The 22,970-nt window shown below is 32.6% G+C and overlaps 1 protein-coding gene across 1 annotated transcript; it reads right to left on the minus strand.

Annotated features, from left to right (window-relative positions):
• Positions 1-471: 471 nt before the first annotated feature.
• On the minus strand, positions 472-3,955 carry LOC112290343 (uncharacterized). Its single transcript, XM_024536513.3, has 3 exons — positions 3,011-3,955; positions 2,303-2,901; positions 472-1,999 (listed from the first exon to the last, which is right to left on the minus strand). Exons 1-3 carry the CDS (start codon positions 3,321-3,323, stop codon positions 938-940), a joined length of 1,974 nt encoding a protein of 657 aa, XP_024392281.1. The 5' UTR covers positions 3,324-3,955; the 3' UTR covers positions 472-937.
• Between the last annotated feature and the right edge of the window lie 19,015 nt (positions 3,956-22,970).

Here is a 22,970-nt window from a genome sequence, read left to right on the forward strand (position 1 = left end):
AGAGCTTGAGTGTTATAAGGAAATTTCACATCTATATAAACAACACTTGGACTAAACTTGCTTTAATACCAAGTGAACAGAAAAACAACATTATTGCTAATACTTTTACTAAGAATCAAAATTACATTATATATTAGAGATTCCAATTGAAATGTGGTCTTTAAAAGTGTTACCAGCCAAAAGTGATACTGCATTAGAAGTGATACTTGTGCCTAGAAATGATAATGCCAACAAGTGGTCATTCGTATAACCTTATCTGAGTGGACAGGATGAATGAGAGAGCGACTTGAATACATTGAAAAATATGAAGTGAACATTCGTGTGTTTCAACATTGTGTACCGGGACTAGATATAATTCTTCGTAACTAACATATGAATGGATGCAAGTATCATTGTAAATCATGCAAAAGGACTATCTTAACTTCTTCGAGGTGGTATGCATAGCTGTAGCACATTCCAACGGGCAACGTGTGTAATGAATAGCTTCAGAAGTGCCGACTTTGTGTTACAAATAATATGTTGACAATGCTCCCATACCAGTGGGATCTTGAAATCATAAGCACTGAAGTTCACATCAACTTGCAGAAGTGAGCCACAGTTGTAGTTCCATAGTGTATTACGAGAATCCTAAGGCTAGCTAATGAAAATCTGTGTACTAAGCGAAATAAATAACTACCCTGTCATTCCAAGGCAGCTCCGCTTTCTCCATGCACATAATCCTATCCGATCATCATGAACACATTGCTATAAAAAATGCACTAGTAAGATTCTGTACAAAAGCATCGCTTACCCACGAGTCTACTCGTTCTACACGTGGCTCTGAAAAAAAGTCTTTCAAGTGCCTACGCAACAGCTAGAAACCGATCCATCATGGATCTAGAATCAGAATTGGCCAGCGAAGGCAAAGATGAACCCAAAAATTGCTGTTGACATGAGATCAAACGTTGAGGGTGGACTCCTCCATTAGATGTTGAAAAACATATTCATCATCATACAATGGACATTGTATTATTGTGGAATTAGTCGCATCATGCACATTATCAAGCATGTACACATCATTGCACAATTCCGTGGCATCGGCGTCCGTTAGTGCATGCGCCGCAGACGAAGACTCTTGGCAGCCCCTGGATACTCCCCAGTCTATCATTGGGTTGAAACCCTCTGAGTTCTTCCTAACACCTTCAGGATTCATTTTCCAATGATTTATCGTAGATTCCGTCTCGCATAGACGATGAAGTAACTGCTCTTGTGACACATTGCTATCAATTGAATCGCAGCTGAGAAACTGTGCTATGGTATCTGGTAGCTCGCAAAGATTTTGCCAAGTGTTGTGATGAGGATCACATTTTGTGACCGTGTCCGCCCTGGAGGTTGTTGTAGTACTATGCAGAGCTGTCACGGATGCGGAAGTATGAGGAATAGGCATGTCCCACACCCAGCTTGCATGGAGAGGAGCATCATGATACTCCCAGTTGGTTAAGAGACTAGGAGGCAGGATGCTTTCCAAATTGTCCGGATTTCGGCATAAAGATGTATTCAACATCAGGGCAGCACTCGGTTGGTGACAGGCCTCTGAGGAGTAAGGGCCACTGTAAGTCGATTCGACTTCTGAAGAGAGAGAGAACAGTCCTGGGCTGCTAGCAGCAACTGTGGTGGGCGAAGACGCAGTATCTGTATTGAAGCGTGATACTGCAGATGTCGAGGATGAGGATTCGTCTGAGCACGGAACTTGCGTGGAGAGCAAACATTCCTTAGACTTCATAACCACGCATCCAACGGAAGTTTCCTCGAGCGCAATGGTTGCAGTGGGTCCGCTTGAGTCGACATACTTGGACACTACCTGGTGTAGTGTCCCACTTGAATTTTCAGACTCGAACTGCAGCTGTCTCGGCGCTTGGGACAGAGAAGTTTTCATGGGAACTTCATCGCACAAGATACTCGATTCACTTAACGGCGAGACGCTTTCGGAAGGAATCTTAATATCATCGTTCCGAGAGACCTGGCAGAAGAAGTTGACAAAGAGGTGATAAATCCAGCAATGTAAGTAAATTGCAAGGATACATCGCAATTCACAGAGTCATGCTGCATATTTCCAATACACTGCACTGCTGACAGCATTGACCCTGTGAGATAACTTGCAGAAAAAGTCAAAAACAAGATGTACATCTTCATACTACTCAATGCACAACCACCACCCTTCAATTCGAAGCCTGAAGCAAGTTTGAATATTTAAGATGCCATTTCACAATGCTTTGAAAACAACATAGAGATTTCCGGTCTGAAAGTGAAGAATGTGTCTTACCTGAAACGGTTGGGATACTGCGGCGCAAAAACGTGATACAAACAACTCAGAGTTAACAATTGGACTCCGTTTGAATTGGTCGAGACGAAATTGTTGGTGTTCGCCAGGGACGCAATGCCACTGCTCTTGCTTCCCCGGACTAATCCTGAAGCCGTCCACCTCCACATCATTGATCAAGGAACTTGTGAGGATTGCAGCTCTTTGGTCCTGCAAGTTGCTGTGGAGAGTATTGGGAAGACAAGTCAGTTGAGAAGCTGGTTGTATTTTTCTATCCACGTACCTACACCCATGTCCAGGCAGCTTGTATCCAACCATCGGTTGCTTTTGTGTTGCTTGTACGTTGAACAATTTGCGGGAAGGTTCGTCAAAACTCAGCTGAGTATTACCCCAATCGTAATTGTGAGAATTTTTGGCTGTCGAGAGCATCAACACTTCCCCGAGAGTCTCCTGTGCGATCACATCCACTTGCTGATGCTGTGCGCTGTGCTGCAAATTTCTGTAGGGCGCCGCCAATGCTGCCGCTGCGGAAAGAAGAGAAGTCTCATGTGAAGGGTACACAAAGTTGGTGCGTGCCTTAACTCCTCTCATGGATCTCGCAGCTGCAGGACAAAGAATGTAGGTGATCTTAGCTCTCTCTGTGATAGGGATACGCTTCATCGGTTCTCCACCACCGCAATCAAACGCTCAATGGAAAAAGGATGTTCTCACCAGTGTCGTAAGCGAGAGCTGCATCCTCAGCGGTGTCGAAAGTGCCAAGCCACTTCCGCTCCTTCGTATTGGGGTCTCTGATCTCAGCCGCATACCGTCCCCACGGCCGCTGCCGCACCCCTCTATACCTCCCCTCTTGAACTTTTCTGGCCCTTTTGATGCTAGTGGATTTCGGCTTATTTGAAACGGACCGCGAACGTCCCACTGCCTCCGGCACTAGGGTGTGATGACTGCTTCGGGGAACTACCATGGCATGGTGAGCAGATTGCTTGCCGTGAGCACCAGCTATAGACGCCTGTACTTTGCCCACCATCTTGCAGCGACTTTCTCAAGCTCTCGCCTTCTCAACTCCTCAAATTGATTTGAATCCACGTCCGCTGTAATTAGCAAACTAGTTGAAACCTGACACACAGAACGCACCACTGACGCTGCAGCTCTTCTAGGACGCCACCTTCAACTCCAGCTAGAGTATCAATAAGGCGCAGCTCTCCAATTCCACCTTGCTTGCATCAATTAATTCCACTCTTGAATGACATCGTCCAGTCCTCCAGCCACACCTTCTGCGTAGCCAGAGTGTTAATGATTGTAAGAAACCTTGAACGCACTCAGATCTGCAAATGCCACTGCACCTGTGGACAACACCTCTTCAAAACATGCTAAACAGTACTGTAACACACATCAGTCCAGTCTGCAAGTACACATGCTTCTGCCACAAGACGGATGTGGTTGTGGAATCGAAGAGAAACTAGGAAGTGCGGGACAGCGTGTATGATGATTGAGAAAATCCAGAGGATGGGCGAATGTTTTAGTGAAGGAATGATGGAACCAAGCTATGTGAAACGATCCAGACGTCCAGTGTGAAATAGCATCTTTGTTGGCTAGACCGTTAAAGGGCTGGCAGAGGACCATGTACGGCATCCCTGGTAGGAAGAGGCTGCCTGCAGCAGCTACATCAGGGGTAGTCTGCGCAGCACATCCCTCCTGTTTGTGGGCAATTCTAGATAGAAGTCAGAGGTAAAACTTCATATCTCTCTCGCTATCTCTCACAATGAGGACTTTCATTTCGGCACATTATGAATCCCTACATGTGGATATTCACTTTCTAACAATGCTGTCCTAGCATCCACTCCCAACCGTTTTACTTTTCATTTCTTAGTTTCTCAATGGTCTCTCAAAATACCTCTTCAGATTCGATTGGGGAGAAAAGCTCTTCACTGCAACCATGGAGACATTTAAAAAGGTTTAAACAAGACTACAATACAGTCAATACCACTCCACACTTTTGGAAGCTTTTCATTTTTCATAACAATGGCTGCTGAGATGACAGATAAAGGAGTTGATGGATATGGACCTGTATGTCCAGGGGCATCTACAACCTACAATCATCCAAAGTGACACTCAGCCCCGACCCCTGCCCCCCTCATTATTTATGATCCATGATTGAGAATATTTACTCCAGTTCAGAGGCAGCAAGGTACAATTGTCCCTCCTTTTTCTCAAATCTTTTAAAAGTGGGTAATTCCTTCAACAGCTCAGAAGTCTACGTTGAGTTTGTTCTCCACAAATGAATTTGTCTGAGAACACAATAATATTACCCTGAAGTCACCTGCTCAATCCTGCACTGAAAAAGAATGAAGAGGATTAGGTGTGGAATAATTTAAAATAAAACAAAATCCCTGGAATATGTGTGAAAACCAAGCATCTCAGTTTTAATTGACAATAATAAATTAAAGAATTATTTTGGGGAGAATGGTGGGTGAGACAATCCATAAATAAAGTCCTCTCTTGTTCCGAACAGAAAGAAAATGTTCGAAGCCTTATCTCGGATGGCACTGAATTTAATGGAGCGAGTTTAAATAGGTTTTGTGTGGTTTACTAGTATATTTAGGAGATGTTTTTAATTCTTTTTGGGAGACAAGCTTCCCCCAAGGCAGCATGGATGCAGCCGCACTCTGCGAGGCCAGGCTGCTGAAGGGGATCCTTAGAGTAGCTTGCCTATTCAGTGCATCCTGTCCTGACTCGTGTCACAGACAATCTTTCTTTTCTCTTTTAACTTTTCACTTCATCACCTCATAAAAAAGGCGAAAAATATTGAATGAACTTGGAAGGGTATTATGCACACAGGCTGTCTTTCTTGGTCTTGAGCCCGCTTTTGTGGATTTCCGAGTAGAGTGGAGCCAGCATTCACGCAGTCCAAAAATTTCCTTCCTTTCTGTTTTCCATCACTGAAGTTGCAACCATTGAGGATTAGAGACTGGTTTCTAAACCTTACCAGCGTCAAGGAACCCCTAAAATCGAACATGCCTTTTATAGAGTAGATGCATGATGATGGGCGCTTAAAGTTACTATATTTAATTCACCTAATTTGTAGGACAGATCACATGTCCTTGCCGGAAACAGGAACCTATTTAGCAGAGATCGATTAATTCTGCATCACAAAATAAGCTAGCAGTGTTGTGATGAGCTGATGGATGATGAGGTGGGCTATCTGTTGCAAACCCCCGTTTGTTTTGGTTCAAACCTGTATTATTACTACTCTTAATTGAAAGAGATGCATTCAGCAGCCTTCGGGAACTTGTTTCTAATTCGTGGCAGGCATCGACTTAAAAACATACTTAATATTTCTAAAAACTTTTGCATTATGTGGCTCGAGGAATACGGTGGGGCTAGTCGGTCTGCAGTTGTGCTGTTTTCTGATTTCCTCAAGTCCCAGTCGTGGATCGTCCTTGAGGTTCCAACTGAACGTGAACATTTTCTCACAGAGGAGGGGGCAACCTACTGTAGATAGTTCTTCAGAGTTATAACCTGAGATCAAGTGAGCTCTGTTGTATGAGCTGTTTCTTGACAGTAAGGAAACACGAGGATATGAATAATGCAACTTAACACAGAACCAATCTCAATAATTACAGGTTCATAAAGGCGAATTGTTTACAAAGATAAAAGCCACTTAATCAAGCAGAATAATCACAATGAGTCCACTGGTAAGCTGGTGGCTCACACAGAGGCTCAAGCAAGCACTGCATCCATTCTTTCGAGATAATCCTTGTCGTTTCTCGTCGGATGCCACATGATCTGGGTCTTTGTGAGATTCTTTGTTCTTTTCTGCAAATAATTTCCGCGTGCAGATTTTTTATTGGATCAGCTTGTAAAGTGCTGGTGATATAGTCGCTGGGATTGGACAGAATGTTATTTGTAGAGTTTGCCTCATAATTGGGAAATGAAAATGTCACTCTTACTACGTTATTAAACGAATGTAGAAGCTGAATCTTTAAAAATATACATATATGACAGGTAACTCAGTCAGATCTGATTAGAGAGGACATGGAAGTAACTTTCTCTTGGACCAGCAAGCCTCCGGCAGGTTTTGTCTGTAGTCCACGGTACAGTAATCCCATCGATGAACCAATTCTAGTGGCACAGTTTCTTCCTGCAGCCAGCGAAGTTTGTGACCCATGCTGGATCTTTTAGGGATCAGAATTTTGAGAAGCTGAAGAGTTCGTTCGTCATCGTCAGACTTGCCTAAAAGCACCATCAGCCTGAGCTTCTACCTTAACAGGGTTGAGGTTTAAATCCTCGACATAATCAATAAAATGCTTCTTACAGGTTGTAACTTTGGTAATAAGATTTCGAGAATTCGAAGAGTCACAATTACTGTTGATTTGTGAGCCGCAAATTTAGCCATCTGGAACCTCGAACTTTCGGGAGCACTATTTTAGGCAGCAGGATTGACAACTTTATTCCTTTTCATAACATTTAGCTCAACACAGGACATGAAGCTCCGCCGACGGGGATTTCACGCTGTGTTGGTAGATTCCTTGGGGGTGCTACGCAACTCAGATCTCCGAACGGTTATACATCCCTTCAAAAGCACAGATGCCAAACTGGGACCCTGCACGCTCACCCAGTCCAGTGAGGAGAGACCGGTGTTTCTGGAAGCACCCTTCAATCAACATCGTTCCAAAGATCTTCGATCACCGACGCTGCTGTGGTGATGCTGCCAGTGATCGATCATAACTACCCATGGCAACAGGTTAAATAGACCAAATGTCTTTTGCACAACAGTGCTCTGCACAACGTCATATTCAGCTCTCAGCAGGCTACAGCACAGGCTTGTCATGTTTATCAGTATAGTCAGATTTGACATCTGGAAGTTGGAAATCAAGCCATGGACAGATCAGGGTAAGTACCTTGCTTCATTATTGTCTAACTTAAAGGACTCTTTCTATTTGAATACTACTACTTCTAATATTTGTCTCTGATGGGGTCAAACTTAGTCCTTTGCACAGCACCACCCACCTAAATGGCAATTGCATTTCTTATTATTCTGAGGGTCTATGTTATCACAATATAGTTGTGACTTTCCCCTAAATTTCTTAAGTATGAGATATGTCTAAATAGTTTCAGATATGCCCCTGGAACACCAAAATTCCAGAATCTTAAAAGGAATTACTTAGAGAACTGTACATGGTGTTCTTGAACTGTTATGATCACAATTTGAATCCATGTCATCACCACAAAAACTACCCACTTTTGCCAAGTTTGTTTGCTTCCTTCAAATTATGATATTCTCACACTGAAAATTCATACAGCTATATAAGTTGCTCAGGAATGTGCACCCTGAATGAAGAGTTGTAACTCATCTTAACATACTAGGTTTATACCATAATAATGATGATAATACTGCAAATGTTGCAGTGTTTTTCAGCTGCTTTTGCTAGTGTTAACTCTTCAATATGAGCAGAAGCTTGGGCTCAGGAATGTAGTGGTGCATTGGAGAGCCTTGGGTACCACAGGCATGCACTTCACAGAGTAACTGAGGAAATGAATAGCAGAGACTGCATAGAGTTAGGGGAATGTGCTACTACCCAAAACCAAGGTGCATCCATGAAGTACTTTGTTTATGTGGGTGTTATGGTTGGTGTTTATGGTTTTGAATAAGTAGTTTAAATGCAACTTCTCACATTTGTGAACTCTCTTAATGAGCATCATTAGTAGTCACTAACCCATTATTGTGTTCTACATTAGAGTTGTATGTTCTTGATGAATGGCTTGTGTGTGTTGGCTCAGTGCTGCAGTCAAGTTGTGCTTAGGTATTGCCTGATGTCACTGTCTGCTTAGCTTCATTGAGACAATCAAGGTCTGCCAGATATGCCTCTTACAACAATGGTGACTTAGGAGCAAATTGATCCAACATATACATAATGGCTACATTTCAACTGAGACATGAATGTGAATTAAAAACAGAACAAAAGAAAAGAAATTGAAAATGACACCTAAAGCACTGAGAAAATGTTAATACATACTCTGCACAATTCAACCACAAACAATCCTCCTTTAATGCAACTAAATACAGATAAATAAGTGCAGAATTCACACATTTATTTTAAGCAAGGTCACCCAGGATGAGATACTTTGAGGTTTCAAAAAATTAAAATATAGTTTTTATTTGATTATAGATTTACATTTTCAATAATAATTATGCTGCAAAGAAAATAAAATGATGATATATAAAACACATTTTACTGGACTTAAGTTGTTATTAAGATTATCATATGATTGAAAAGTAGAATCATCACAAAAGAAAACATGATGGACACAATGATATTTTTGATTTCTCCTACTAAAGCAAATAAAAAATAAACTAAAATAAAACTATATTTTTTGTATAATATTTTAAAATAATTCTGATTTTAACCCTTTAAAATTTTAAAGAAAAATTAATATATATATATATATATATATATTATACTATCAGTTTTGATTGAATCATATAATTTTTATCCATCAAATCCTTGCTTTATTTGATGCTTTTAGCAATAAAAAGTATTTTGAAAATTTTTATTGATTAATTGATCTATACTTATTTATACAAAAAGCTATTTGTGTGAATCAGTTATTTTATTTTAATAATAAAAACTTATATTTATTTATATAATATGATTCTTTTGACATATAGAAATTAACTATAATATTTAATATTTTAAGGAACTAAATATAAAATATAAATTATATCATATTTTAATTTTATTTAATATCCACATAGATATTAAATCTAAATTTTATAATTTTAAATAAAAAAATTGTTATAATGCTCCAAATCTTTTATTTTATTACTTATTTTAAATTATTATTATCAATATTACTTATTATTTACATCCATTCCAACTAAGTTAAAAAATATAAAGAATAATATTAAGTTAAGCAGATAATGAGTTCTTTCAATTCATTTTAGAAGCTTTTAAAATATTTCTTGAAACCAAAAGTATCACAAAACTCACTATGTAACTATAAAAAAATTCTCAGTAAATATGTAGACATAAAAAGCTAGTATAAAAAAAGTTGTGCAATTTACACATTTGTTCTACAACTCTTCTTGTTTGTAAAAATCTTTACATTACTTCACAATTTACTAGTATATATAGAAGTAGCATTGAGACCATTCTTTGTCTTTTTAATATTTTTTATATTCTAATATTGATTCAAAACTCTCTAGATTTTTAACATATATGTATGTAGATATAAAGTTTCACTATATCTATATCATTAATGATTAGATAACACTAATAAATAAAAAATATGATTTCTTAAAAAATAGAAATTACAGTATTTTTTATATTAAAACCATCAATGAAATTTAAACTAAAACTTATTCTATTTTAAGACAAAGTTATTGTCAAAATTGTTTTACTATTTATTTTATTATTAATATTTTTGAATTTATATTTTTGAGTATATTGTTTTAATACATAAAAGATTTAAACTAATGGAATATTAAGAAAACTTGAAATGTTTTAATAATAAAAATGCAAGTAAAATTGAATAAATTGATACTTAAAATGCATCAATTTTATTTACCAGCACAAATAACATCAAGATTGGCCAAACAACAGGATACAAAGATAGCAAGGATTTCTTTGATAATCTCTTAAAGTGCCTATAATTCTCAAAAATAATCATAAAATATTATAATATCATGATTAAAAATCTAAATCATGTATATATATATATATATATATATATATATAGATATAGATGGAAGCGAGTCTGAATTTTAGAAATTTATTAACCAAGTTAAATTTAGCATTAAAAGCTAAACACATAATGTTCCAATTAAAATGTCTTATAATAAGCCAATTAAAATATCATTTAATGGACACATTTTTTTGGCTCTTATATTTTTTACATTATAATAATTAAAAATGATAATATTAAAAAGATATATTTCTAAATCTTAATTTATATGTGGTATAGTTACTAAAAATATTATAATCTTGTCATATATATATATATATATATATATATATATGTGTATATGTATATATATGTATTTTTTTTGTATAATTCTATGTTGATAAATAAATAAATAAATAAAATTTAAATTTAAAAATATATTATTTTTTTATTTTAAAATTATTTTTAAAACTTATAATAAAATTTATAATTTTATTTTTTTAGTTTTTCATTATATGTTACAATTTTTTTTTTAATATTTACTTTTATTTTTAGAAAAAATTATTACATATAAAAATAAATAAAAAATAGGAGATATAAAAATTGACGGTGTATGGTTTTAATATCGTACAAATTAAGAAAAACTTCAGTTTTAGTATATATAATCTTAAAATACTTTTTAAATAAGTTTTTGAATGAATTAAATACTATTTAAATAAGTTTAATAACCAAAAAAAGAAAAGAGTAAACTACCAAAAATAAAATAGCTTAAAGTAGAATAAAATGATTTCTTTGTACAACATTCTTAATCTTTGCTGGTTTTAATATTAATTGAATCATATTTTCCTATAAATTAATTTTAAAAATAAAATTGTTGAAAACATAAAAATTAAAAATCTTTTTTTTTGTCTCTTCTTAGATTTTATAGTTTTTATTTTATTTTATTTTATTTTATTTTTTTTTATCATATTTAATGATTTTTCTAAAAATCAGAAGATGTTCTTAGTAATCAAATATCAAACTAGAATATGAAAAATTTATAGATAAAATATATTTTTTTAAAATATGTAAGTTATAAAAATTTATTGTAAAAATTATTCTATATAAACTTAATAATATATTAATATTTAGTATTATTAAGTCTTCAAATATTTCTAGTTAAAATTTAATTAAATGTAATCAAAATAATCATATTTTTTATATAAAATTTAAATATATATACCTTTAAAGAGATTATATATATATATATATATATATTTGATAAAAATTTAATTTAGAATATTATAATAAGTTTTAATTATTTTATAAATTTGAAAGAATATAAATAATATATTTATATTAATTTTAAAAATATACATATAAATATAAGATAATATATTAGAAATAAATAATATATTTTTAATAAAATTTAAGTAAAGTTTAAAACATGTTAATTGATACAATAGTCTTAAGTTGGATCTTGAAATATTTTAATCTATTATGTATTAAGGACAATTTTAGGACTGCAAAATAATTATAATATTTCTAAAGATTGGTTAATTAATATAAAATAATTATTCAAAATTTCTTTTAAGTTATTGGTTATTAAACAATTGAATTTAGAAGAGAATCTAAAGAATTATAAAGAAGAACAATCATTCATGCAAAGCCTAAAACTTATATTTATTTCAACTATTATTTTATATTATTTAAAAAATTTATTGTTTTTATATTAAAGAATTATTAATATTTCATATTAGATAAATTATTATTATAAATTTATGAATATAATTTAAATAATCCTATTTATTTATATTTATATTTTATATTTATTAATAATTTTAATAATTTATTTGATGTACAAACTCTTTTTAATTATATTGAAACTTAAAAAAATAAAAATATTATCTAAAAATATATATAATTAATTAAATATTTTTAAAATTAAAATAATCTCATATTCTATATAAAGATGATATCAATTTAAAATTTTATAATTACAACATCTATATATGTTGTAGATTCTTAAATGATGATATATTGTGAATGTAAAATTTACACTTCAATTTGAATTATAAGATGGCTTCAATTAAAATTTTATTGTAATTTTTAATGTGAAGTGGATAAAAAGAATAATTGGAAGAAAGAGAAATAATCCAAAAAAGTGAAAGAATTATAATTAGAAAAGAACAATAATTTACTCAAAGATAGTATGATATTAGAACTAAAATGGCTATTGCCAAAGACAAGAAGATTAGAGATTTTTAAATAAGACTAAAGACAAAAAAAAAACATTAATAAGAGTGAAAAAGGCTTACTTGTGCTTCTTTATATACTATCTAACGAAAAGCTATGTAGTCACGTTATATAGGACCTTTGGCATGTGTCCAACTTACAAGACTTGTATTTAATTTACAAGACAAGTTTCTTACATGTGCATCATATAGCCAACTTATATTACAAATCACCAACATGTGTGATATATTACTAACTTGTTAAAAAAGTTTGTAACCAACCAATCAATTATAAATATATATATATATATAATCAAATTTGCATCTATAAAGCTTTAAAAATGCTTATAAGATACTTGTTTATAATATATTATTAAATTTATTTATTTTAATTTACTTCTATTTAATTATTCTAATTTAGATAAATATATATGTATATGATATTATTTCTATTTTAAGAATAAGGTCCACAAAGAGCAATGATTACATCTTGAGAAAGTTTAAAATATAACAAATTATATTTTTACATATTTTGATCTTTATTTTCTTTGAAGATAGTTGATAGGTCTTCTTAGCTAATAATATTATTTTATATCATAATAAAAGACCACTCTATTATTTAATCATAATTAAGGATTTAATAATTTTTTTCAAATAAAACATTTGAAATACTTTTAAAATTGGTTTCACTTTCAATAATATTATCAAATATTGAAAGTCTCTTCTAAAGTCGAAATAGTAAATACATTCTATTTTACCATCTATTTGAAAAAAAAACATGTTATTTTTAAGGATCTTCATATCTATTATATCTTCTTAAAGACTGTGATAATTTCAATATATTGTTTGGTAAGTTAATAAATGATAGCTCTTAAGTTAGATTTGTTGGTTGTTAATTTTTTATCTTCTTAAGATAAAAAATATTAAAAAAATAAAAATAAAGATAGAATATAGAATGTAATTTTTATTGAATTTTATTTTTTTTCAAATAAAGAATCTTTTTACCTTTTTTTTTTATTTTGATAGAGGTCATTAAAAAAAAGCATCAACCTTCTATGATGTACTTGTAAGATTCTTGAATAGCTTTCAAGTTCCTTCACTAATATCATATTTGAACTAAAATATAAGTTATTTCAACCTATTTTTAGAACTATTTTAAATCTATAATTTCTTCAATCTTAAACTTTTGATTATTGCCTACTTCTATAAGAGAAGTGGTATTTATCTTCTTTTTGGAATATCTACTATTTTGTATGACTCAAGAAGAGATATATAGAATACATGATAGATTTGTAGATATAATGTCAAGGACATGAATCTCGAAGAAAGAGAATCCTCAATACACTTTTCTATCACTAAAGAGAACTAGAGAGTCACTCAAAAGGTGATGTAATATTAACTAGAATGGCTATTGCCAAAAACAAGAAGACTAAAAAGTCTTGAAATAAGACTAAGACTAGAAAGGCGTTGACAAGAGTGAAGAAGGCTTCACTCTTGCCTCTGTATATACTTTCTAACTAAGAGCTACATGGCAATGTCTTATAGGACCTCCAACATGTGTTGACTTTGCTAGCCACATGTCTTATCTTACAAGGCAAGTTATCTATGTATGTGCCACGTAGTTGGCTTGTTCCACAAGCTACTATATGGAGATAACTTGTTTCACATTCTACCAATACATGGTTAGCTTTTTGGCCAAGTTTCTAATCTACAAACACATCTAAAGTCAAAACCGCATCTATGAAGCTTGTAGGAAGCTTCTTTAGAAGACTTTATGAAATTATTCTATATTTATCTACTTCTATTTAATCATATAAGTAACTATTGAGGTAAATGTATATATCCGTGACAGGCGGCTACTCTTAAGTTTTCTTAAATATATTCATCAAGGTTAGAACCAATGCAAATTGATACAATTTGTTTTAAATCTCTCAAGGAGCAAAAAACGATCCAATGTTGCCAAAAAGATTTGTATTTATATTGTAGAGAAGCTAAGCATACCACTCAACATTGTTCAAAGAAGCAACACAATTATAAAATGCCAAAATCAAAACAAGTAAAAAAAAAAAAAAATAAAGTTTCTTATACCAACTCCTTTTAATTTAATCTATTAATCACTTTAATACACATCTAGATTTATTAAGATATAATATGTTTTAATTAATTTTTATATACTATAAGCATTTACAGTTTGAAAATGTGGCAACGTTCTATGGAACCTCTATAATATGTTGTTGTATTGTAATTTTTTATAGTATGTAAAAATTAACTAAAATACAAAATATATTTATAAATATTGATGTGTATTAGAGTAGTTAGTAAGTTAATTTAAAGAAAGTTGATGTAAAAGAATTATTTTAAGTTTATTTATTTTTCTTATAATATTTAAATTATATAGAATTTAGATATTTAGTATAAAATTTAAAGAAAATATTGGGACTCAAAGATGAAGATCCAAACCTCTAAGAAGCTTATTTGGAGAGATAAAAGTAAGATATGGATAGATGAAGGCTAGGAATAAAGATCTTTATTCTTATTGGTGAAAAGCCATATTAAATAGGCTCTCAAGAGGCTAATGGCGACCATAGCAAAGATTTTGACAACTTCAAAAGAAACATTTTAGAATTTAAAGAAAAGATTATAAAGATAAGGATTTGGATTATAATTTTTTTATAAATTTTAGAAGATTTGAAATTAGGATGATGAAGTTATAGCCATTTGAAATTAAGGTGTCTTTTTAAGACATATTATTACTCTTTTGAAGATACAATGAGTTCTATAATATTTTTTGGAGATCAAGAGATGCGACCGTAAAGATAATTTTAAGACTTATGACTTTTGTGAAAGAATTTTTGCATTTGGAATTTGTATGAAAGAATTATAGAACATTGACGATAGAATATGTGATTCAAAAGCAATAAGTGAGTTATTTTGTTGATAGTAATGATTGGAGCCATATCTTGAGTTTTCGGATGAATTTTTGCTCAAATTTTTTAAAAGTATGTGTTATTAGGTTAAAAAGCTATATATCAAAATGTTATGGTATTTGAATACTTAGTTTTTGAGATATGAATAAAATTACACATAGATATATATAAGTAAGGATTTAAATCTATTATTAGGATTTTGATAATATTTTAAGATTTATAATTAATTTGTAAGTGAAATTTGTTGTGATAGTTGTTAAAAATACATCAATATGTTATATAAAATTTTAGTTTGTTTGGATAGTTCAATCGTGAGATATGAGCTATTGAAGTTTGAAAATATTTTACTTTAAGGATATATAAGATTTTAAAATATTTTTATTATATTTTAGTTGATCTTTGATACTTAGGACTTATTTATTGATGTAATTGCTTCTATAGGAATAATTTTATATATAAGCTTGGTACTTTTTTAATCTTATGACTTAGTAGAACAATTAGTGATAGCTAAAAGCTGAGTCCTTTCATTAGGCAAATTTTCTCTACGTTAACAATAAACAATTCATTGCTAATTTATTGGCCAAGTTTCTTACCTATCAATCACTTATATACATGTATAAAGATAAAATTGCATCTATAAAGAGTCTAAGAAGCTTTTACAAGATATTATTAAATTAATCTACTTTTATCTATTCATGATTTTTAAGTAACTATAAGAATAAATATTTATGTTCATGACATTATCTCCTCTTCTAGAGACAAGTTCTACAAAGAGCAGTGATCAAATATTTAAAAAGTCTTAAATATAGTAGATTGTATTTGCTACATACTCTAATCTTTGTTTTCTTTGAAGGTAGTTAATAGGTCTTCTCAACTATGAATAATGTTTCATTTTAGAGTAGAAAGACGACCTTGTTATTTGATCATTGTTAAAGCCTTCAAGCTTCTTTCAAACAAAATATTTGTAATATCATTAAGAAATATTTATACCTCTAATAAAATTACCAAAAATTTGAATTTTCTTCCAAGATAATGACATTAAATACATTATATTTTACCATCTTTTCAAAAAAAAAATATGTTGTTCTTAAAGGTCTTTATTTCAATTACATTGTCTTAAAGGCTATAATAATTGTAATGTCTTATCTAATAAATTACCAAATGATGGTTCTTAAGTTGAATTTGTTAGATGTTGGTTCTCCATCTCCTTAATACTACAAGTATACAAAAACTACAAATAAAGATAAAAGATTCAATTGAATCTTTTTTTAACAAAAATTCTTTTATGGTAAAGATTTGTTATTTTTATTTTGATAAATATAATCAATGAAAAGTATCAATCTTCTTTATTACATTTATAAGATCCTTGGATGGTTTTTATATGCATTTATTAATATTATATCTCTAATAATGAACAAGATATTTCAACCTATTTTGGCATTGACATGACTCTAAGACTTTTTTGACTTTATATTATTAATTATTATCCACTTCTTGTCATGGACATACTCATGTAAGCTAGTAATTACATATACAAATAGGTGGAAGTAAGTAAAAATAGATAAAAGTAAATTAATTCTATAGTATTTAATATGGAAGCTTCCTAGAAGCATCATAGACACTGCTTTGACTTCATAGGTATCTTTAATTGACTTTTTGGATTAGAAACGTGGTCAACAAGTTGGCCATGTGCCACACATGTTGTTAGCTTCAAGATCAAGCTAACTATGTGGCCCACACGTAGAAAAACTTGCCTTGTAAGTCAAGGCATGTGTCCTACAAAGTCAACACATATTGGAGGTCCTATAGAGTGTCGCCACGTAGCCCCTAATTAGATAGTATATATAGAGATAAGAGTGAAGCCTTCTTCACTCTTGTCAAGTCCTTTCTTACTTTCAGTCTAATTTCAAGGGTCTCTAGTTTTCTTATCTTTTGGCAATAGCCATTCTAGTTTCTCTTTCAATATACATACTTATTTATTTATATTTTGTTACCTTTCTTTGAGTGAAGGCTCACTTGTTTGAATTACTTTTTCATCGAGTTCTTGTCCTTGATAGATTGACAAGAGTACAGCTATAATATCAGAGCTTTGTCTAATCTTGATTAAGAGTGGATTACCCCTTTTTCTTGATAAGATATAAGCATATTAGAAGTTGCGGATTACCCTCTTCTAAACTGATATTGTCCTTAGTATTTTCTTTCTTCCCAAGTCCTCTCTTCTATTTGTCTTCTGCGATATTAGACATCTTCTTTCTTCTAAGTGTTCTCATGGCAGAACTTGTTGAAATGAAGAGTGCAATGGCACAAATGCAAGAGCAATTGAGGGAGTTAATGCTTGTGATGGATCAACTCAATTTACCTCCACAAAGAGCAACAAGATTGGCAAGAAGTGAAGATATAGAAATGGTTGGAGCTGCTTCAACATCTGCACCAAACTATATCTTTTTTTCTATAATGGAACGTCCTCCAAGTGTTGAAGAACCAAGAATTGTCCTACCCGAGAAGTTTGATGGCACCAGATCCAAGTTTCGCGGACTTACCAATCAAGTGCAACTTGTGATTGAACTACAACCCCAAAGCTATCCAATTCGAGGATCGCATGTTAGATTCATTAGTACGCTTCTTTTAGATTCAACACTATCATGGTTTTCATATTTTTTTGAATGACGAGATCCAATATTGGATAATCTAGAGGCTTTTCTAGTGGAGTTTTGACCCATGTATGGAGAACATGATGCAATTCATGTTGCAACCAATAAGATCCGTATTTTACGACAAGGCAATCGATCAATAATATTGTACGCTTCACAATTTTGATAACTTGCAACTGATATCAAGTGGGATGATGCTGCACTTATTAGCCAATTTTTTTATGGATTACAATATGAGGTAAAACAATTAATGCTCAACTTACTTGATCTTCAAACATTGAGTCAAGCAATTGACTTTGCTGTGAAGTGCAACAATCACTTTTTTGAATTCCGATCTGAGAACCATATAAGTGGACTTCAACGTTACTATAATTCAATGGAAACACCAACACCTCTTCAATACATACATTTGGAAGTAGAGGATATGCAAATTGATGCAGTATGTTTCAAATCTCTTACTGAGCAAGAAAAGACTCGTCGTTGTCAAGAAGGATTATGTTTATATTGTGGAGAACCAAAGCACATTGCTCAACATTGTCCAAAGAAATGACACAATCACAAAATGAGGAGTATGGCTGTGAAAGAAGATAATATGTCAGAAAACGAGTTTGTTCAGCTACAATAGGGATCGTATGGTTGGAACCTTGCACAATATCTAGTAAAGGTCGTATTCTCTCCTCAGAGCCCTCTCCTTGTTTTACATTAAATGTTATTTTAGAACCAAAACATTACAAAGTCTCTACCTTGTTAGATTCAAGAGCCTCAACGTGTTTTTTAGATGAAGAATTTACTAAAAGACATAGCATATCTTTAGTAAAGAAAACTAAACCTATTCATGTAGAAGTCATAGATGGTCGTCCATTATCTTCTAGAGATATTACTCACGAAATCCTTCTTATAGAAGTAATAATCAATGGTCATAATAATTTTGTAGTATTTAATATCATTAGATCTCCTTCTAATCCAATCATTTTAGGTTTATCGTGGTTAGAAAAATACAACCCTCAAATAGACCGGATTTCCCAAACTCTTACTTTCTCTAAAAGTATAACTAACAGTATAGTTAAGCAAGTAGAGAGTCATAAGTCCAATTCAATTAAATTCGTATTTATAGGTACAAAAGCTTTCTTGCATGCTGCTATGAAAGAATCACCATACATTATTTATGCTACACCCGTTTCTACTGGTGAAAAGACTTCAAGTGGCATTCCAAGCCAATATCAAGAATTTCAAGATGTATTTGAAAAAAAAAAATGCGGATACACTCCCGGAACATCGTCTCTATGATTACTCAATTGACCTTCAAGAAAGAGCACAACTACCATTCAGACCAATCTACAATTTATCACAAAATGAGTTGACTAAACTCAAGGAGTATATTGAAGAAAATCTAGCCAAGAATTTCATATGCCATTCTAAATCTCCGGCAGGAGCTCCAATTCTATTTGTGAAGAAAAAAGATGGATCATTGTGGATGTGTATTGATTATCGAGGAGTCAATAAGATTACCATCAAAAATAGGTATCTACTACCTTTAATATCTAGACTTCTTGATCAGCTGAATCAAGCTAAGATCTATATAAAAATAGATCTTGAGGGAGCATACAATCTAGTACACATCAAAGAAGGAGATGAATAGAAGACTGCGTTTCGAACTAGGTATAGACATTTTGAATATAACGTCATGCCTTTTGGACTTATAAATGCACCAGCAGCTTTTCAACATCTAATGAATGATGTTTTTCGAGAGTTTTTAGACGATTTTGTGGTATGTTATCTAGACGACATCTTGATCTATTCTAAGAATCCAAAAGAACATGAACTTCAAGTTCGTCATGTATTACAAAAATTAAGAGATGCAAGACTCTATACCAAGATAGAAAAGTGTATATTCTATACTACTCAAGTCAATTTCTTAAGTTACATCATTTCAAATGATGGACTTATGATGGATCCTAAGAAAGTTCAAACTATTAAAGATTAAAAGATCCCAAAAACAGTAAGAGATGTCTAATATTTTTTTGAATTTCTCAACTACTATCGTATCTTCATCAAAGACTTCTCTCGAGTTACAGCTCCACTTACATGTTTGACTTATAAAGACAAACTCCAATGGAATCAAGAAGCGGAAGTTGCTTTTGAATCTTTGAAGACAACGTTTGTTTCTACACCAATCTTATATCGTGTTGATTTTTCCAAAGCATTCTTTATGGAAACAGATGCATCAGACTTTGCTCTAGGTGTGGTTTTGTCACAAATGGGAACAGATGACAAACTTCATCCTGTAGCCTTTCATTCAAGAAATCTCTCAGTAGCAGAAATCAATTATGAGATCCATGACAAAGAACTTTTTGCAATTATGGATTCTTTTCAAGAATGGCATCATTATCTAGAAGGCACTTCCAGTCCAGTCACCATGTATACGGATCACAAGAACCTCAAATATTTTATATCAGCACGCGTATTAAATTATCGTCTCGCTCGTTGGAGTATGTCTTTATCAAGATTTGAGTTCATCATCACTTATCGGTCAAGAAAACAACAAGGTTTATCAAATGCCTTGTTTAGATATTCTTATCTTGCACTAAAAGAAAGAGATGCAGCTTTTGAGCAACAAAAAACGGTTCTCTTGAAGCTGGAATAATTTCATCTTCGAGTAATAAAATCAACATTGACTGTTGATTTAATATTTATCAAACAAGTCTAGTTAAGTATGTCTTCAAATCCTCTTGTTCATGATATCAAGAATAATTCTTTTAAATCTCATGATCCCTCTAAATTCGAGTTCAAAAAAACCTACTCTATTTCGAAGGATGCCTATATGTTCTTTAAGGAGAAGCACATTTACGTATTCTTCAAGCTCATCACGACTTCCTAGCAGCAGGACATTTTGGATACAACAAGTCTTTGGAATTGATATCTAGAGATTTTTAGTGGCTTCAAATGTGGAAGGTAGTCAAAGATTTTGTACAATCATGTGATGTTTGCTCAAGATCAAAAACTCCTCATCATCGACCTTTTGGACTTCTTCAGCCATTATCTATTCATGAACAACCATGGTCTTTTGTTTCTATGGACTTCATCATGGATCTTCCAATCTCATGTTCTTATGATTCTATATTCATGATAGTAGATGGATTTACCAAGATGGCATATTTTGTACTATATACAAAATCTATCACAGGTGAAGAAATAGCTAAGCTCTTTCTTGACAATATCTATCGCTATCATGGATTATCCAAGGATATTATATCAGATAGGAGAACTCAATTTGTATCAAGATTTTGGCGGACCCTTTTTAAGATTCTAAAAGTGGATATAAAACTATCTTCGGCATTCCATCCTCAAACTGATAGACAAACGGAGTGTGTTAATCAAGTTTTGGAGTAATATTTAAGATATACCATCAACTACCAACAAGATGATTGGACAACTTTTTTGCCATTGGCAGAGTTTGCTTACAATAATATGTTACATTTTTCTATAAAATAAACACCTTTCTTTGTTAATTATGGTTATCATCCATGACTTGATACTTTTGACTTTTCAAAAGTTGATAATCCAGATGTAAAAGATTTGGTGATTCATTTATCAAAGCTACATGCAACGATGAAGACGCAGTTAAGAGAGGCTCAAGAAGAACAAAAGGTCAATGCGGATGTCTATCAAAAGGAACAACCACCTTCCTCTTGAGTGATAAGGTATGGCTACTTCGTCGCAATATCAAGACCATTCATCTTTGTGACAAGTTGGACTATCGAAGGCTTGTACCATTTTCTATTTCTGTACAAATCAATCTAGTTGCATATCGTTTATATCTAGTGGAGTCAATGAAAATCTATCCAATATTTCACGTGTCTCTTCCTGAACCATACAAGACAGTGGACATATCAAGAAGAAGACAAGCTCCACCTCCTCCTATAGAAGTGGACAATAATAAAGAGTTTGAAGTAGAAGAAGTCTTAGATTCAAGGTGGTGCCAAAATAAATTAGAATATCTTGTCCATTGGCACGTATATTAGTGAAGGCACATGGGAGCCAATAAAGAATCTTGCAAATGTAATAAAGGTGGTGGAGGCTTTTCATTGACGACATCCATCAAAACTAACATGAAAACCTTCTTTATAAAAGAAACAACATCTAGGCAAGATAACATTCTACTTTCAATCCTTGTTCGTAGCTTCTTTGTAGTTGTGATGCTCAAGAGATGGAGAACCAACAACCAATGGATTCGACTCAAGAGCCTTCATTTGTTGACATGTTGCATGAGACATTACTATTGTCACAACCTTCAAGATGATCCAATCGAGATTAAGATCTTCAAAAATGACATGTTCTTCCTCGAATAGATGGCAAGCTACAATGCATTATCGTATTACATGCTATCTTGCTTGAGAACGCATCAGGCGTCTGGCTGTTGGAGGTAGTATGATGTTTTGCTAGTACTCAAGCAGTCTATCGTATTCTTGACTACCCAAATACAATCTATATTGGATTATAATGTAAAAGCTTAATTCCAATATAAAATGCCTAGAGATCCTATATACTTCAATCTCTTTTGTTATTTTTATTTTATTTTATTTATTTTATATTTTATATTTTATCTTTATCATTAATTACCTTAATTCTAGACCTTGAATTTCGGCAAGCTGTGATCCTCGATCTGTCCTTCCGACTTGTTGTGAAACATCTATCGCTAGTGTCTCTACAAGCCCTTTCAAATGCTCAAGAAGTTCTAGTTCAACCCTGCTTACAAACTGTGAGGCTATGCTTCAATTCGCATTGATGTCTCTTGGCCGCTCGCCAATATTTTTCTTATTCCTGTCCGTAGGTCCCCAGTTATTATAGAAACTCTAAATAATCCTCAATTTATCAACTCTCAAAACCTCTTTAAACTATTCACACATATCCTCTATCCGTACAGTCAGATTAACACAACCACGCATGCATTCAACATACTCAACCTTCTAGACAACTCTAAATTTCAACCAGAGAAGTATCTCCCATTCCATCAACAATCAGGAGTACCAACCTTTTTTCTTTTACAGAAAAAAATCCAATTCACCAATATAACACTGACTTTCACCAACGATTGCCTCAGTCTTCTCAAAACCCTATGAAGAAAAAAAAATCCCAATTCTTTGTCTTTTTGAAGCATGAAGCTAGCCCTCCGACCTTTAAAAACCCTAATTCTCCCCTTTTTCATTTCTTAATCTAT

Source organism: Physcomitrium patens, chromosome 13 (genome assembly GCF_059467195.1).
Source record: "Physcomitrium patens ecotype Gransden chromosome 13, ASM5946719v1, whole genome shotgun sequence".
Taxonomy (NCBI): Eukaryota; Viridiplantae; Streptophyta; class Bryopsida; order Funariales; family Funariaceae; genus Physcomitrium; species Physcomitrium patens.

Excerpts from the sequence above, each read along its gene's own strand:
- LOC112290343 (XM_024536513.3), bottom strand. The coding sequence starts at position 3,323 with ATGGTGGGCAAAGTACAGGCGTCTATAGCTGGTGCTCACGGCAAGCAA. Across the intron at positions 2,902-3,010 it reads AGCTCTCGCTTACGACACTG|CTGCGAGATCCATGAGAGGA; the intron begins GTGAGAACATCC and ends TTTGTCCTGCAG. Across the intron at positions 2,000-2,302 it reads CAGTATCCCAACCGTTTCAG|GTCTCTCGGAACGATGATAT; the intron begins GTAAGACACATT and ends TTCTTCTGCCAG.